Genomic DNA, 12,527 nt, shown 5'->3' with positions numbered 1-12,527 from the left:
AATGTCTGTCAAACGATGATAAACGATAGTGAGCGGTCCTCTTCAGTTTCAGACTGCAAATCATGAGGAGATACACATGATTTGTAGCAAGAAGACAAGAAAAAAGGTTTTTTTTTTTTTTGTATTTTACCTCATTTATGTTTGTTAAGATCCACGTGAGGTAAATGTTGATGTAAATGACAGAGAACGTGTTTGGGTTTCTTGTCACTCGAATTTGTCTTGGAAAGTTTAGCTCACGTCAAAGTGTCCCATCTCTCACGTAAATGCAATGCAAATGGAAAGAAAAAGAAACATCTGACACATGAATGTTTTCGTCTGAGCAAAGCGTGTTTGTTTAGATGGAAACACAACCGAGGGTGTGAGCAGACGCAAGTTTCCCAAACAAATCAGGTGGGGAGATGTTGCCAGTTTTAACAAGCCTTCCCACTGTGGTACAACATGGTGAGAACTTCTATTATCATGGTTTTATGCTCATTAATATGCAGTGCTCACTGTGCTAATCACCAAAAGTAATTTACGAGAGACTCATTAAAGCTGAGATATGTGCCGAACGTCTCAAAAGCCCTGAGCATCATTGCATTAATATAATTGGAATAGGTTTGCATTTTTCTTCTTCTTTATTTAGCATTTATGACATTCAGACTTAATCGAGTCAAATTTTCCTTGAGTCTTTTGACAGTGACAAAGCTAAACCACAACTGTAACACAAGTAAAGGTACTAAATAATAATAAATAATCAAGAAAATAATCAAAATACATAGCTTGAATGTGTTATGCTGTCTTTGATAATTCTAATCTTCATTGGGACTTCTCAGGATCCTGTTGTCTCGGACCTCCCGGATCCTCTGTCTTGTCGCAGCCCTCAGTGACTGACGGCTCATCAGTCTGCAGGAAGAAATAATCATTATAATTTGTATACAATGTTTGATTGTTTTACTGCCGTAGATTAAATGTTGTGTATGCTCAGACAATGAAAGTCAGTCTGTCTGGCACCGCCTGATAGCTTTTGTTTTTAGAAACTCACCACTGATCTGTCTTTTCTGCAGGAGCATGTCAACCATCTTATGTACTCCTCGCGCACCTGGAACACAAAAATTTGATCACTTTAGGAGTAAAAAGCAGTGTCACTAAACATGTGTATACAGTATATGTATATCGAGAAAGGGAGAGATGTAAAGCACTTTGTCTTGCTTTTAAGTGTATGAAAGGTGCTATACAAATAAAGATTGATGACCTTTGATTTGATTTGATTTGTTGGGTAAAACAAGAGCACAATGGCAACTTAACATTGCAATATTGATTTCTTTGTATTATCATTACTGGGCTAGTGTCAGTGGTTAATCGAGATGCTTCAAAGAATCAAACTTAATCAAAAAATATACAGAGAGATCAGGAGAAGACTACCTCCTTATTGAGCAGACAGTGCACAATGAAAAGGAAGGTGCCCTGCTGGGAGTTGAGGATGATGAAGAGAACCTGGAAGAAAAGGTTTGTCTGGTACAGACCCAGAATCCACGTACAGCCCAGGATGACAAACTGGGCCAGGATTTTAAATATGATCAACCTATAAAAACACACAGAGTTACAGACTGTTTTCTTTTGCTTTGTTTCAATCTCAAAGCAATTACTAGCATAAAATCTACCCTGAATAAATTACATTCCCAAACTCTTTCTCAGAGTCACTATAACTAAAGAAAATAAAAATCTTATTCTCTTCTTCTCTTTATATTATACTTTGCTCGTGGTTCATATTTACAGGAGTTCCTAATATATTTAAAGTAATATTTTGCAAGTGAGTAAAGGATTATCACATGTCTATTCTAAGTGAATAATGACGGTACTTTAATGAAAAGAATATAAGATTTGAATAAGAATGAGTACTCGTACCTCGTGTCTTTGGATTGAGAAACGTCACTTTTCATGTTGGCCAAAGTGGGTCTCAGGCTCCACAGAGTGGCACAGAATATTATCCAGTTCATCTTATCAAGAAAAAACAAACAAGCACATGCAGAATGACGCACTTTACCATTTCTGAAGGGATAGACCTTTGCTCTGACCTGTGCATCCTTCTATTTACTGAATAATCTTTACTATTGTAGGCGATGAGATTTATCTTTCCTGCAGACTAATTCAAGGCACTTCAACAAATCAGAAAAGATCAAATAATTGTTTGCCTCACACCAAGTGGTAACTGATGGTCAAATGTCGGCAATACAGTGTTTTTCAGATGTGTTTTGAAGTAAGAACGTAGACTTCAAAGGTTGATTCATGGACAATAAATTGTATTTGTTGCAGGAGGCTTTTTATGACCGTTAAAAAACTCATGAGTGTTACTGTGTATCAAGCTGCTTCAACTTTTTACAGTTGTAATTTGATCTAAAACGATCAATCTTGGACACTACAAATCGACCTCTATTTGCAGTTTAAGGGCAAATCACTATTCAGAATCCAAGTACAAGCTTGATTTTTTTGTGCTTTTCAACGTTTACAATCCCAACTCTTTTCTCCCTTCAACCCTTTGACAGCTGATTCACAAGCCTCCCATAGAGAATGAATGAAGCACCAGAATAAATGTTTGTGACCTTAAATCCAGCAAGCTATTGAGAGCCTTTGAAACCTGGGTAACCTTACAATACTAGATGAGTGATTCAAAACTGTCTCAGCAGTCTGATGCTAAACAAATCTTACAAGTTAGACATGTAAACATATTGGATGTTCATCGCTAATAGGAAGCAGACTCACTCCAAGGATTGTGATCACAGGGCCTGTTAAAGCCCAGTTGAAGTTGCGCTGTCTTGAGAGCCAGCACCTACAACAACAAAGAACAAATCTTGAATCAGACATGATAAACATCAGGATATGGCTAAAATACAGATATTGATGTCTGACTTACGCTTCTGCCTCAGTAGCTCCATATCCATCAGAATATACCAGTGCAGAAACACCCACGATCACAAAGGGAACCCCATAACCAACCAGGTACAGAAGTAGCTTGGGCAGGCCATCTCTCTGGATAACCTGCACTTTGGAGAGTCTTCGTACAAGCAAGTAGAGCTGCAAGGCCTCCAACTGCATCCACACAAAACTGGCAACAACCAAGAAGTGAAGTATTCCTGCCATGACAGTGCAGGCCAGCTAGAGAGACACAGAGGCAGTGTATTAAAACTGAGTAACTGCCTGGTGAATTTTTATTTTGACTGCAAAATCACGAAGCAGTATGATGGTTTTCCTGCACCTCATCCTCAAGGTATCTGTCATTCCAGAGCAGTAGTAGATGAGACAGGCCCAGGTTGAGACAGAGGTGAAGACGGGCTGTGTTGTTGATTTTGGGGTTCCAGCTGCACAGGAGGAAGGTGAACACAGCCAAAGCGAAGAAGAACAGTCCCACAATCACACACATTCTGTTCAACCACTCCAAGAAATCACTCTCTGGAGGAGGCTGGAAAAAAAAGGGGAGAGAAACCGAGATTCTGGGCATACTTGATGAATTTCTATTTCACGACAACAAAAAAATTATAAAATGATGGGCTGACTTATTTGCAAATAACATTGTACAAGATGAGTGATCTATCTAGCTTTAACATGGATGTGAGTTTATTTGAAGACCTAACCAGGAGTTATTTATCTTGACTTTGTAATATTGGTAAATTCAAGGTTCTGTTCTCAAAGTTTTGTTTTGTTTTGTTTTGTTTGATTTTGTTGTCATTTTATGAATATGAATGAAATCTATAGCCTTCTCTCTGAACTGTCACCTTATCGTGGTGATAGAGTTTGAGTGCCCGTATGGTCCCAGTAGCTATGTTGTCGGGGGCTTCAAGCCCCTTGTAAGGTCTCCCATTGTTAAAAGGTTCTGAGTGATGGGCCAGACCAAAGGCAGTTGAAAGGCCCCCGAAGAAAACCAGAACAACGACAGTGATGTTGCCAAGTATGGTCTTGCCAGGGCCCCACCCTGCAGTTTTGGCTCACATGGGAGTGCCTGGTGACCGGGCCATTGCCATGGATCTTGGACGATGTGGGCCTGACTTCCAGTGGGCTCACCACCAGCAGAGGGATCCACAAGACGCTGGGTGCAGTATAGATTGGGTGGCAGCCGATGACAGGCTGCCCAGCGACCCGATCCCCGAACACAGAGACTGGCCCTTGGGAAATGATATGTCACCTCTCTGGGAAGGAAGGAGCCTGAGCTTGTGAGAGTGGTTGAGAGGTCCTGGCCAGATATGGTCAGATTCACCTCTATACACAGCCTGGGCTCTGGGACCCAAGAACAGGATAGAGGCTGGACTCTCCATTTCTCTGGCATTGCCTGTGGTCAGAGATGGCAGACTGGTGTGGGTGTGCTCATTGCTACACAGCTCAGGTAATATGTGCTTGAAATCACCCCAGTGAATGAGAGGGTTGTGTCCCTGCTCCTTCAAGTCAGGGACAGGTGCCTCACAGTTGTGAATGTTGCAGTGCAGAGTATCTGGCCTTCTTGGGGTCCCTGGAAGGGGTGCTGGACAGTGCTCCGACTTGGGAGTTCATTGTTATACCTGGGGGACTTCAGAGCCCACATGGGAAGCAACGGCGAGACCTGGACAGGGGTGATTGGATGTATGGCCTCCGCAGTCTGACCCCAAGTTTTTATTTGTTAGTGGACTTTTATGCTAGTCACAGTTTGTCCATAACAAACACCATGTTCAAGCACAGGGGTTTCCATAACTACACTTGGCACCAAGAAACCCTAGGCCAGAGGTCAATGATGGAATTTGTTGTTGTGTCATTCTCTTGGGTGAAGAGAGGAGCAGAGCTGTCAACCACCTGGTGGTGAGTTGAATCCACTGGTGGCAGAGGACAGCAGACATATTTGGCAGACTTAAATGTATTATGAAGGTCTGTTGGGAACGTCTGATGGAACAATCTATCAGCTTGGTTTTATATTCCCACCTCCGGGAGAGCTTCTCCCAGTTCCAGAGGGAGACTGGGGACATTGAGTGTGAGTGGGCCAAGTTCCCCACTTCTATTGCACCAGCTCGTCAAAGCAGTAGTCATAAGGTCTCCGGTGTCTGTCTTGGTGGCAACCCCCAAACCCGGTGGTGGACACCAGAAGTAAGGTTCAGTTAATGCTCCAGCGAGGGTCAGGGTATCCCGTCCCGGTGCATTGAGCTGACCAGATAAACCAGGTTTTTCCATTGCTGGCAATCTTGTGCCAGCTGCTCTGCATCCTCCACAGCAACTCTGTTTTGTTGGAGGTCGCCCGCAACGACGTCAAGCCATCGGGTCCGGGGCTTCCTTCGCGGTCGTCTCCAGAAGTAAGGGATGTTGTCAAGCTGAAGAAGGAATCCAATTGAGTCTTTGGATTCCTGAAGCAGCTGACGGATAATGGTCTCAGACGAGGATCCATTCATCACCCAAGCTGAAGTCACCGAGGTGGTTGGGAAGCTCCTCGGTGGCAAGGCATCAGGTGTGAATGAAATTCATCCTCAGTACCTTAAGTCTCTGGGTGTGCAGGGAGTGTCTTGATTCACATGTCTCTGCAACATTGCGTGACACTTGGGGACAGTGCGTCTGGATGGCAGACTGGAGTCTTGCTTCCTCTTGATAAAAAGTGTGACCAGACAGTGTGGTTCAACTATAGAGGGATCACACACCTCAGTCCATTCCGGCACTGAAGAGGAGAATTGGCCCCATAGTCAAACCTCGGTTTCAGGAGGAACAACGCAGTTTTCGCCCTGGTCACAGAACACTGGACCAGATTGATACCCTAAATAGAGTGCACGAGGGTCCATGGTATGCCCAACCGGTCCATTGTGTTTTGTGGATTTGGGGAAGCCTTTCAAAGACATGCCTCATGGTATCTTGTCCAAGGGTGCTTTGGGAGGATGGAGTCTGTGGCCCCTTGTTAAGGGCATCCAATGTCTGTATGAAGTAGGAGTCCAGTCCACATTGCTGGCTTTAAGTCAGGCCTGTTCTCGCCGCATGCTGGACTCTGGCAGTTCTGCATTGTCACTGGGTCAGTTCATAACTTTTATGGACAGAATTTCTCGGAGAAGCCAGGTTTGGGGACCACAGGATTTCATTTCTGCTTTTTGCAGATGATGTGGTCCTCTTGGCTTTATCCAGCCTGAACCCACAGCAAACACTGGGATGGTTTGCAGCCAAGTGTCAAGCAGTGGGGGTGAGGGTCAGCAGTTCCAAGAGAGGAGTTTAAAGTAGAGCCGCTACTCCTCCACATCGAGATGAGGCTGCTGGGGTGGCTTGGGCACTGTTATGGATGTCTCCAGGACACCTCCAGGACACCTCCCAAGAGAGGTGATCTTTTCATGGCCCATCGGGAGGAGGCCCCAGGGAAAACCTGGACACGCTGGAGAGATTATGTTTTTCGGCATCCTTCCGGAAGAACTGGAAGAAGTGACAGGGAACGGGAAAGTAAGGGCATCTGTGCCCCGGCAAACTAGTCTTGGATAAGCGGTTGATAATGGATGGGCACATATATAACAGATACGAGAAAGGCCAGTATGTCTGTCCATCACCATTGTCAAATTACCGAAATGTGTCTTCAGTCTAAGATACACAAGGTTACCCTGTATATTGAAATTGCATTTACCTCCCCAATCTGCATGATGAGGGCAAAAGTAGAAAGGTGAGAGCAGCTGCACACTGTGCAGTTTTCATCAGAGTACAAAACCCAGCAGCCCTCGACAGACCAATGCATTGCTTTCTCCTCTTTTTCTTCAATGTCCTGCTGTTCTTCAGAGTTCTTACTTTTTTCAACCCAGTATACGCATGTTACCATTCCAGATTCAGGTACCTTCTGCAAACACAATAAATACATTACTTATTTTTAATTCATTATTATTTTTTCATTGTTCAAGTCTTTGATCCTGTTGCAACAGGTGTACCTTCTTATGTTGGATGGTGAAGTTGACGGGCTCTGTGAGGTTAGTGTTGTTGATGGGTAATATGGCAGTGAAAACATCAGAATACATCTCTGTTCTGTTTTCTGTTGGGAGGTATTTGTGACTTAAAAGACTCTCCATTCCATTCAGTGTCATGAAAGCAACTGCTGCAGATCCTGAGAGGGATCACATCACAAAGTACATATAGCAATGAAGTTGTTCAAAGGCTTTTGATGTTCGTGAAATTCTGGCAGTTATTGGCTTTAATTCTCTTACCATTGTTGGCACTAGCGAGTTCCTGTAAGTTGATTTCCATCATTTGGGCTTTGGTAGAGAGGGTTGTGCTTCTGTTTTCATGACTTCCTGGACCGACTGCCAGTAAGCTCAGATCTTGGACATGGATACAAATCTTTAAGTTCGATGTTTACCCAACATTTTATCTTATTTTATCTTATCCAGCTCCCTGTGAAACATCTCTTACCCACTGTTGAAGTCTGTATGGCTGTTTCCGTTTTGTTTTCAGTCGGTGAAACCATTGCAGCAATCAGAAGGTCTGAGAGGCCGAGAATCACAGAGCCAGTTTCCCCATCTCCATCACTACTCACAGTTGCTGTTGTGTCACCTGTCCCCACACCTGACACTCCCTACAGATAAAGGTTGTCATTAATGAACAAGCAAACACACAAGTAGAAGTCGAAGTGCAGGCTCTTCATCTCATTTTGTGGAATGTTGCTTACCATTGAGGCTGAAAAGCAGCTTGCTACAGTCTACAACAACATAAAGAACAATGAGGTGAAACAGGGTGAAAAAAACATAAAAGCCATATGCTCACTGCAGTATAAGTTTCTGTCTACAATTTCCATATATTTACCTACTAAAACACAGTACTCTATGACTTTGCTCTGTGTCAATAGAGGATTATGACTACATACCCCTGGTGGCAAGATGAGGCCTTTGTTGTCCTTAAGCTGTTGTCCCATTGTGTCAAGGAAAGCTCTCTCTTTAGTCACACCCTACAATCAAGGTGTGAACAGAGTACATATTTATCACACCTCACATGTCATTCCTGAAACCTTTGAATTTATTGAAAAGTGTTTTTCTTCCAACAGTAACTGTGTCCTACCTCAGGTGGAGTGATCCCATCGAGAATCACAGTCAGACCTGACAGGAGTTCAGAAGAATTTTGTGCATGAGGATTTTACACTTTCACAAATATGAAAATACTCTTATATAACATATATATAACTTTTCTGACTTTTACAAATTGAGATGCCCGTTTCCCACAAGATTCCAGTAGAGGGGTAGAATCCATCAGCGCACGAACAGTAGAACGTGCTCTCTGCATTTGTGCACACAGCCTTTTTTCCACACACATCAGGATCCTCATTGCACTCATCTATATCTGTAGAAGGAAGCACAAACGCACGCACACACGCGTGCGCACGCACGCACGCACACACACACACACACACACACACACACACACACACACACACACACACACACACACACACACACACACACACACGCATCTTTGTAAATCATGCCATCGATACACTGTACTTAACTGCAGTATAACCAGAGTATATGTTCCAAACAAAGTTGTGCACCTGTGCATGGGTTGGTAAGGCTGGCTATGACACCTTGCTTAGTCTCTCGGAAACCAGGAAAGCAGATACATAAGTAGGAGCCATCTAAATTTTCACAATTTGAATTAGGCCCACAGATTGTCTCATTTTCAGCACATTCATCAACATCTGGGGGGGAAAAAAAAAAAAAAATCAATGCATTGGTCGGGCTACATGTTTCAACAAATATGACAAGGAATACACAGTCGTTCACTGCAGACAAGAAGGCATACTCTGAAACAGAAAACCTTCATATCTTCCTGACTTCCCATAAATATACCTTTTTATATTTACCATTTCCTTTGAAGCAAACTTTGTACGTTAACAGGGGACCCCTTTTTCGACTTACACAAGGGTTTTAGATAATCCCTTTTTTGAGAAGATGATTAGCCCTATGAATAGTCTCAGATCATCCAGTACATTAGCAGGTTACCCAACTAAACCTGCAATGGTGTAACTTAATGAGTATATGTTACCGTTGAATTCCTTTCAAGGGAATGCAAATTAGACTTTGAACAAGAGCAAAAGATATTCTGTTAGTTTTGACTGTTAACTAAGACTGTTAACTGTAATTCAAACTTACAATAGATTTAAGTTAGTTTACAAAAACCCATAATGAGTCACTGAAAGCTTTATATCGTTCATATTCTTTCATGACAGACGGTCAACTTTTATGAGTTTAGGATGCATTCCTGTTCTTGGTGAGTCGCGTCAGTTAATGACTGCTTTGCTTTTGGGCTTGAATCAGAGAGAATCAATTTTCCACAAGTGTGCGCATCAACGAAATCCACCAAATTCCTCAACTATGTGTTGAAAAGACAAGTGGAAATATTTTTCTTTATCAATGCTCTCGGAGTGCTTCCAACCCTAAAGGAATACTCTGAAGACTTTTGGACCCACGCCCTATCCCGATCATTTACACAGTGAGATAAGCTCATAAATACCTTTACTGTGTCCGTTCCTCCAGCCGCGGGCTCCCAGCTGTTAGCATCGTAGTTAGCTTAGCTCAACTGCGGGAGGTGAAGAGGAAACAGAGCTGGACTGACAGAAGTGGACAAAATACTCCTTCCAGTGGTCCAGGAGAGCACGTGAAGTAAATCCGAATGGTTATGAAACATTTTAAAGACGTTTTATCCTTTTCAATCCATTAAAATAACATTTTGATACACACAGACCTGCGCATGCGCAGTGCTCCACAGAAGGATATACCGGAGCACAGCAGTAGAAGCATAGACTCAGCCGCTGTGCGCCGGTATATCCTTCCGCAGAGCACTATGCTTGTGCAGATCTGTGTGTGTCAACACGTTATTTTAATGTATTGAAAAGGAAAAAACGTCTTTTAAAATGTTTCATAACCATTCAGATTTACTTCACGTGCTAATAGGCCATCTCCTGGACCACTGGAAGGAGTATTTTGCCAACTTTTGTCAGTCCAGCTCTGTTTCCTCTTCACCTGCCGTAGTTGAGCTAAGCTAACTACGATGCTAACAGCTGGGAGCCCGCGGCTGGAGGAACGGACACAATAAAGGTATTTATGAACTTATCTCACTGTGTAAATGATCGGGATAGGGCGTGGGTCCAAAATCTTCGGAGTATTCCTTTAAAGATGCTTCTCATTCATCAATCATGTTACTGCCGCCTAAGAAATTACCAATACATAATAGAAATGAGCAATGAAAATGATTTTGGCTTCAAAAGAACATATCAATACCAATGCAGATGTTGCTCTCGGAGAAATCTTCATTTGGGTTGATTAGAACATAGCCCACTTCACAGGCACAGCTGTAAGTTCCAGGTGTGTTGGTGCAGACAGAATCAGGACCACAAATAACTGATTCCAGACACTCGTCAATATCTGAAGAAGAAAAGTTCACGGTGAATAAATTAGGAAATTACCCAGGGAGAACCTAATGCAGTGGCATCCAAAATAAAGCATGCAAAATTACATAATCACGCAAAATGGTCTTTCTCAAACGAGTTCAATACAGATGCAAACAAAACGATGATTACAGCTTCTGATTGTAGATCAGCTTCCACATGCATTTGTGCAGGCTACGGTCATAGTAAATAGTTCTGGATCACATGTGGAGTGGCCAAACATATGAAGGAAACACAGATCTTTGGCTGTTATCATGAGGCCCGCCGACAGATCCAGACACATCCAGCACCCCACTCACGGCTCCCGATGCAGCATCGCGCTGCACCACACCGCTGCGCCCCTCCCCCGCCCCTCGGTCCTACACTGCATGCAGGAAGAGCGCCGCTCCGCTTCCGCCTGTAAGTTGTCTGAGAAGTAAACAGAGATGAACGTGGAGCCGAGGGAAGCGAAGCAGATGAAGTCAGCCATGCCTCGGCGTTATCCTCTGAAGATGAGGCTGCTGGTGACAGGAAAGGCTGCTCCACGCCGCACTGCTGCTAGCACACCGATCCGCATGGAATCTGGTCTTTTGAGTACAGGAACTACTTGTGATACAGTTTAACTAACGACCGTTCAGTTCTTCTCTTTTACTGAAAATGACGGTGCATCGCATCATTGAACATATTACCATGCCTTATTACCTTGCCGCTAACAACGTGCAGAGAGAGCCTGCAGCGCTGCAGCGCCCTTCTTCCTCTGTGGTGTCTGTGTAAAACAAGGTTGAACATGCAAACAGCACACCTAGTGGCATGAAGTGCAAATGCAGTCATGGCGTCGTCTATGCGCCGTGGTCTGAATGAGGATCTCCCTGGGGTTACTCCAAAGAAACCAGAATATTTATCTTCACACGAATATTGACTGCACGTCGAATATTGACTCCAGTGTCGTCTTTTTAGGCCACTGCACCATACGAGCAACATTCTAAGAGGAGAAAAACAATTACTTTTGTCTATTTTTTTTATATTATTGTAGTTATGTACTGTTACATTTTAAGTCTAATCTGTCTGATCTAGATTCTTTAAATTTTGTACATTTGATGCAAGCATTAATGATGGCAGCAGCATATTTAGCATCATAACTTGAAAATAATGTTTACATTCTAAAGCACCTTCATTATCCCCAGGCGGTTTCTTTTGTTTTTTAATCTTTCATAGCAACAAAAATCCTCAGGGCTGTAAACTGTCACACTTTAACTAACGATCATTCAGTTCTTCTCTTTTACTGAAAAAACAATGCATCGCAAGATTTTATTATCTTGGTGCTAGATTTTTTTTTTCCATTTACTGCACTGTTCAGTGAGATTGTTGTTATATTTTTCTGTGCTTATATTATTTAATTTGCATTGCTATTTGCTTGGTTTGTTAATAAAATCTTAAACTATTCTATAGTTCTAGTTTTCAGTGCAGATGCTTTAAAACTGGTATAAAAACAATATAACATATCGTGATTTTAATCGAGATTGAATGATATGAAAAAAAAAATCGTGATCATTTTTTTTGCCATATTGCCCAGCCCTAGGTTTAACACTTCTGTAAAGATCACACAGTATCTGTGACTCACCACTGGCTCAAGTTGTCCACAGATGAGCAGGAGAATGTTGTAGTGGACAAGGATTTGAAGGCATGAGTCATTACAGCTGAATCTAAAAAATTTCAAGCATCTCCCCTGCATCATGCAGCAGTTCATGTGATTATAGAGTATGTCCTGGATATTCATACTGACCTTGACAAATTGGGGTCGCCGAAGGTTCATTTAGGTAGCCTGGATGACAATCACATGTAAAACTTCCTGGGTTGTTTAAGCATGTCCCACCATCTCCACAAACATCTGTAGCACATTCATCAATATCTGTTGAAAACACATTGACAACAGACACATTTCAAATTTAAACAACCACCTGGGAAGCAAGATGTAACTTTGACAAAAAAAAAAAAAAAATAGACAAATATGAAGGATTTTCTCAGTGATACCTGAGCATGTCCCAGAACCATCAGGTGGTAATTCATGAACTGTTGTTTCATATCCATCCTCACAGGCACATGTGTATGACTCAATGATGTTGGTACAGATGGCATTAGAGCCACAAATTCCTTCAGTCCTCTGACA

The 12,527-nt window shown here is 42.6% G+C and overlaps 1 protein-coding gene across 1 annotated transcript; it reads right to left on the bottom strand.

Annotated features, from left to right (window-relative positions):
* Positions 1 to 257: 257 nt before the first annotated feature.
* Positions 258 to 10,664, bottom strand: LOC115386861 (adhesion G protein-coupled receptor E1-like). Its single transcript, XM_030089309.1, has 13 exons — positions 10,586 to 10,664; positions 8,486 to 8,632; positions 8,200 to 8,277; positions 7,613 to 7,642; positions 6,879 to 7,051; positions 6,584 to 6,790; positions 3,236 to 3,439; positions 2,894 to 3,135; positions 2,743 to 2,809; positions 1,888 to 1,979; positions 1,405 to 1,564; positions 1,025 to 1,081; positions 258 to 885 (listed from the first exon to the last, which is right to left on the bottom strand). The coding sequence occupies exons 1-13, from the start codon at positions 10,662 to 10,664 to the stop codon at positions 799 to 801; spliced, it is 1,623 nt and encodes a 540-aa protein (XP_029945169.1). The 3' UTR covers positions 258 to 798.
* Between the last annotated feature and the right edge of the window lie 1,863 nt (positions 10,665 to 12,527).

Source organism: Salarias fasciatus, chromosome 4 (assembly GCF_902148845.1).
Source record: "Salarias fasciatus chromosome 4, fSalaFa1.1, whole genome shotgun sequence".
Classification (NCBI taxonomy): domain Eukaryota; kingdom Metazoa; phylum Chordata; class Actinopteri; order Blenniiformes; family Blenniidae; genus Salarias; species Salarias fasciatus.
The sequence above is the reverse complement of the archived record's forward strand: the minus strand, read 5'-3'. Positions and strand labels throughout refer to the sequence as shown.